Below are 3,619 nucleotides of genomic sequence, written 5' to 3'. Positions count from 1 at the left end.
AGCCGAGTTCGTGCGTGACGTACACTGACGTCACGCGATCAGTCGGTGGCATAGAAACATATATCCACCCAAACCTCATTTCAGCAAGATTCCACAACTTACAAGTTATTTTTTGAGCTGGTGTTTCCACCTTAATGCGACGTGATAAAGATGTATGAGAGAAGAGTAATTACGAAATCTGAGTTTCACTATATGCGAGTTTCACTGTAAGTAGTTTTGCTTTTACCATTGCTTATGTAACTTGTAACTGTAATTCTGTAAGTGTCCCAGGCTTCTTATTGTGTACGCCAATTCTTAGAAATTCAAGCCAGTGTCATTTCGTGTACAATCCTACTTACTATACTAGTTCTCAGGTAGTGTCTGGCGTCTGTATTTAATTTGCGACGGTTAACAAACTTAGAAAGTGATGCAGAAAATTCTAGTGCTAGTGCTGCCGCAAGATTTTCCCCGATTGCGATGACATTTTGCATTACACTTACACTTACAGCGCTTTAACCATTGACATTGTCACCTGTGACTGTGAATCTGACACTATCTATCTATCTATATACATATAATTATATTCCTTGACAGGGATGTTCAGAATCCAGCCAAAGCCCTCCCGGTGGAGCTGACCAATGTCTACTTCAAACAAGCAGTTACTGCTGCACTGACTCGACTGTTTGGCGATGTACGTAAAACGTGTTCTGGGGAAAGAGTGTTACCGGGGACACCAATCTATTTTTACCAATGCTATACGCTAAGCGACGCTATCACGGTGTGCCGACCTGTGTTTCCCGATATCACTTACCGATGATCTGTCCTCATACCTTCAGTCTAGTGACATGTGGGAGTTATTGTCAGTGGCAGCAACGCGAGGTATGTATGTCGCGCTAGGTGCAGACAATGCAATGCAACGTCTGGGTTCAGTCTTTGCTAGGCAACGCCTGTACTTAGATACTGAGGATCGGTCGAACTATAGACATACTGAGCTATTCAGTGCACTGCACTCAGATTCACATATAAGAATATCGTGTCTCATATCATATGTAAATGTACAACAATAACAGAATTCATTTTTACCACATTTTGCAATTACATTTACACGTTTTGTGCAAATTCATCTTTATAAATGTTAACTTTAGTGTTTTTCATACTTCTGCAGATAGGTGGAGCCATGGTAGCAGTCGATGTGCTGAAATACAATGAGGGAGATCGGTCAGCCATACTTCGAGTACACAGCCAGTAATAAATAATAATAATAATAGTAGTAATGAATAGTATACAGTAAGTCTCTCACATAGTGATGCATATATGTGTTATGATATTTCATCTGGGTATCGATTACCATCCTTATTCGAGGTCTAATTGTACAATAATAATAATAATAATGAGTAAGTTTTTCGACATTTACGCGTGGTAGTAGCTATAATGCGCCAGCAGTGCACCGAAACCCAACTCCATAATGCATTTAGGGCATTACTAGATGACAATGCAGTTGCGCTGCAGCACGATTGTGTGCTAATCTGCTATCTGCCACGTCTTTGTTTCACGCTCGCCCACGGTCACGCAGCTCAGCGAGCCTCCCTCTCGTGGTGGCGCCACCTACGCAAGAACGGCGTGTGCGTCTAAGGTGACCTTCGTTGTTTCAGCAATCTGGTGAAGCTGTGGAGCGCCCTCACGCTGACTGACCGATACATGAGCCGCAAGTGTGCGTTCAGAGTGCACCAGGTGGGCGCAGCGTGTTTATAACGAGGAAACGGTGAACTCGCGAACAATAACTTTGAGCGCAGGAACACGCGGTGCAGTGCGTGCGCACTGTGGGTATGTGATGCAGTGGCTTTCAACTCGTCGCCTAGATTTGTCGACACACTGAGTGGGTGCGTGATATTTGACGAATCGTATAATGCCTTGGTCGTTGCATCTGTCGTATGATACAGAGATCGAAAAATATGTCACTTTATACGAGATGTTGTGCAGCTAGCCAGTGCAGCCGCCAGTGTGTGTGTGTGGGGGGGGGGGATCTAGCATTACCAAAACCCATGCGAAAAAGTCTCTTTACAACCGTATGTTTGAAAACTTGAGTCGGGCCTCGGAAATCTATCAGAAATCAGATTTTGTTTTTGGCTCAGAACTCAGAAGCCCGTCTGCACTTCCGAATGTATCACAGATTGAACAGATTTCGGTGACGCAGTCTGTTACGGATATCACTTCCCCGAAACCTGGCAAGCCAGGATACCTGATGAGGTTGTGGGGTGATGTTACCCACTGCTGCAGCCTAATCTAAGATCTCTTGCTGCTTCCCAGGTCTCGCCGTATCTGATGGGGCTTGCAGTGAACAGCAGGGAATACGAGCATACCTGAGACGACCAAGCGCGTCAGCCGTGGAGTCTAGGAGGTGTGGGAAATGCCGTGGGCTGCCGTGGCTGGGGAGAGGTGAGATCGATGCTTGTCATGCTTACCTGCCAATCACCAGGCTGACTGCCCATGACCTGCTGCCATCTAGTGGGAGTTTCTGAACTCAATGCTTGGCTTTGCCAGCTAAAGGACGACAGAGGAGAAGAGAAGGGGGAGGAAGAAGAAGAAGAAGAGAAAGAAGAAGAGGAAGGAAAAGAAAAAGAAGAAGAAGAAGAAGAAGAAGAAGAGGAAGGAGAAGAAGAAGAAGAAGAAGAAGAAGAAGAAGAAGAAGAAGAAGAAGAAGAAGGAGACGACGAATACGAAGACGAAGAAGAAGAAAAAGAAGAAGAAGGCAAACCAATCGGGTGTCCATGCTACACATGCTTAGCTATGGCAGAGGATACTACTGAAAGTTGATACTCCAGCAAGCAAAAATCTTAGATTGTGGATAATCGCGAGAGAGAGAGAGACAGAGAGAGAAAGAGAGAGAGAGAGAGAAAGAGAGAGAGAGAGTCAGACAGACAGACAGAAAACGAGTGTGTCTGATTGGTTTTCCTCGAGTATGAAGTATTATAGATGTGGAGATGATAAACCAAGAATTATTGATTTATTAATTATTGAATTATGAAATTAACATCATCGACATAACATCATATTGTTTTTTTACATATTCTGCCGTATTGCACACAGTTTTGTATGATAGCAATGATACGATGTGTATGTACCTGATGTGCCTTGAAATGTGTGTTGAGTACCACATCACCATTAGTGTTTGATACTCTGTCTCATGATCAACAGCTTCCATGGGTAATTAGATTTGGTTGGGAACATGTGTTTCCTCCCTGCAAGCATGTTGATTGCTCACAACGGTTGTTTGTATCTCATTTCATATATGTATATCTGTATGAATCTCGCTGCTCGTAATGTAGATAATTTTGTAATGGAAGGTTGATATGTAGAATAAAATGATTATCTGCATTATAATTTTATTTGGATTCAGTCCTTTGAATTGCTATGTGAACACTGCGTCACAGTGAAATGCACACAAAGTAATATGTTCTAAAATAAGGTTGCATTGATCTTTTGGTGATATCTCTGAGCTGAATATCGATGACAAAGGAAAAAGTGTTGCTATCTGTGCAGAGTAAAAATGAAATGTGGCCCAATGTCGGCATAACAATAGTCTGTGCAGTTTGAGCCGATTCTGAGCATGTGAAGTTTTTAAATCTTGTTTCTATAAAAT

The 3,619-nt window shown here is 42.9% G+C and overlaps 1 protein-coding gene across 3 annotated transcripts in view; it reads left to right on the top strand.

The window, feature by feature from the left end:
- LOC106819311 (ribonuclease P protein subunit p14-like) overlaps positions 1 to 2,592 on the top strand; it is a 3,014-nt gene extending 422 nt beyond the window's left edge. The window contains exons 1-5 of one of the 3 annotated variants that reach the window (XM_014823957.1): positions 85 to 206; positions 574 to 670; positions 1,145 to 1,224; positions 1,632 to 1,710; positions 2,287 to 2,592. In XM_014823957.1, the coding sequence (XP_014679443.1) occupies positions 151 to 206; positions 574 to 670; positions 1,145 to 1,224; positions 1,632 to 1,710; positions 2,287 to 2,343 (369 nt within the window). In that variant the 5' untranslated portion in view covers positions 85 to 150 and the 3' untranslated portion in view covers positions 2,344 to 2,592. The other 2 variants (XM_014823958.1, XM_014823959.1) reach the window with 2 other exon arrangements.
- The last annotated feature ends 1,027 nt before the right edge of the window (positions 2,593 to 3,619 follow it).

Source organism: Priapulus caudatus, unplaced genomic scaffold, assembly GCF_000485595.1.
Source record: "Priapulus caudatus unplaced genomic scaffold, Priapulus_caudatus-5.0.1 Scaffold3146, whole genome shotgun sequence".
In the NCBI taxonomy this organism is placed as follows: domain Eukaryota; kingdom Metazoa; phylum Priapulida; class Priapulimorpha; order Priapulimorphida; family Priapulidae; genus Priapulus; species Priapulus caudatus.
Note: the sequence above shows the minus strand (reverse complement) of the source record. Positions and strands in the feature narration are given on the sequence as shown.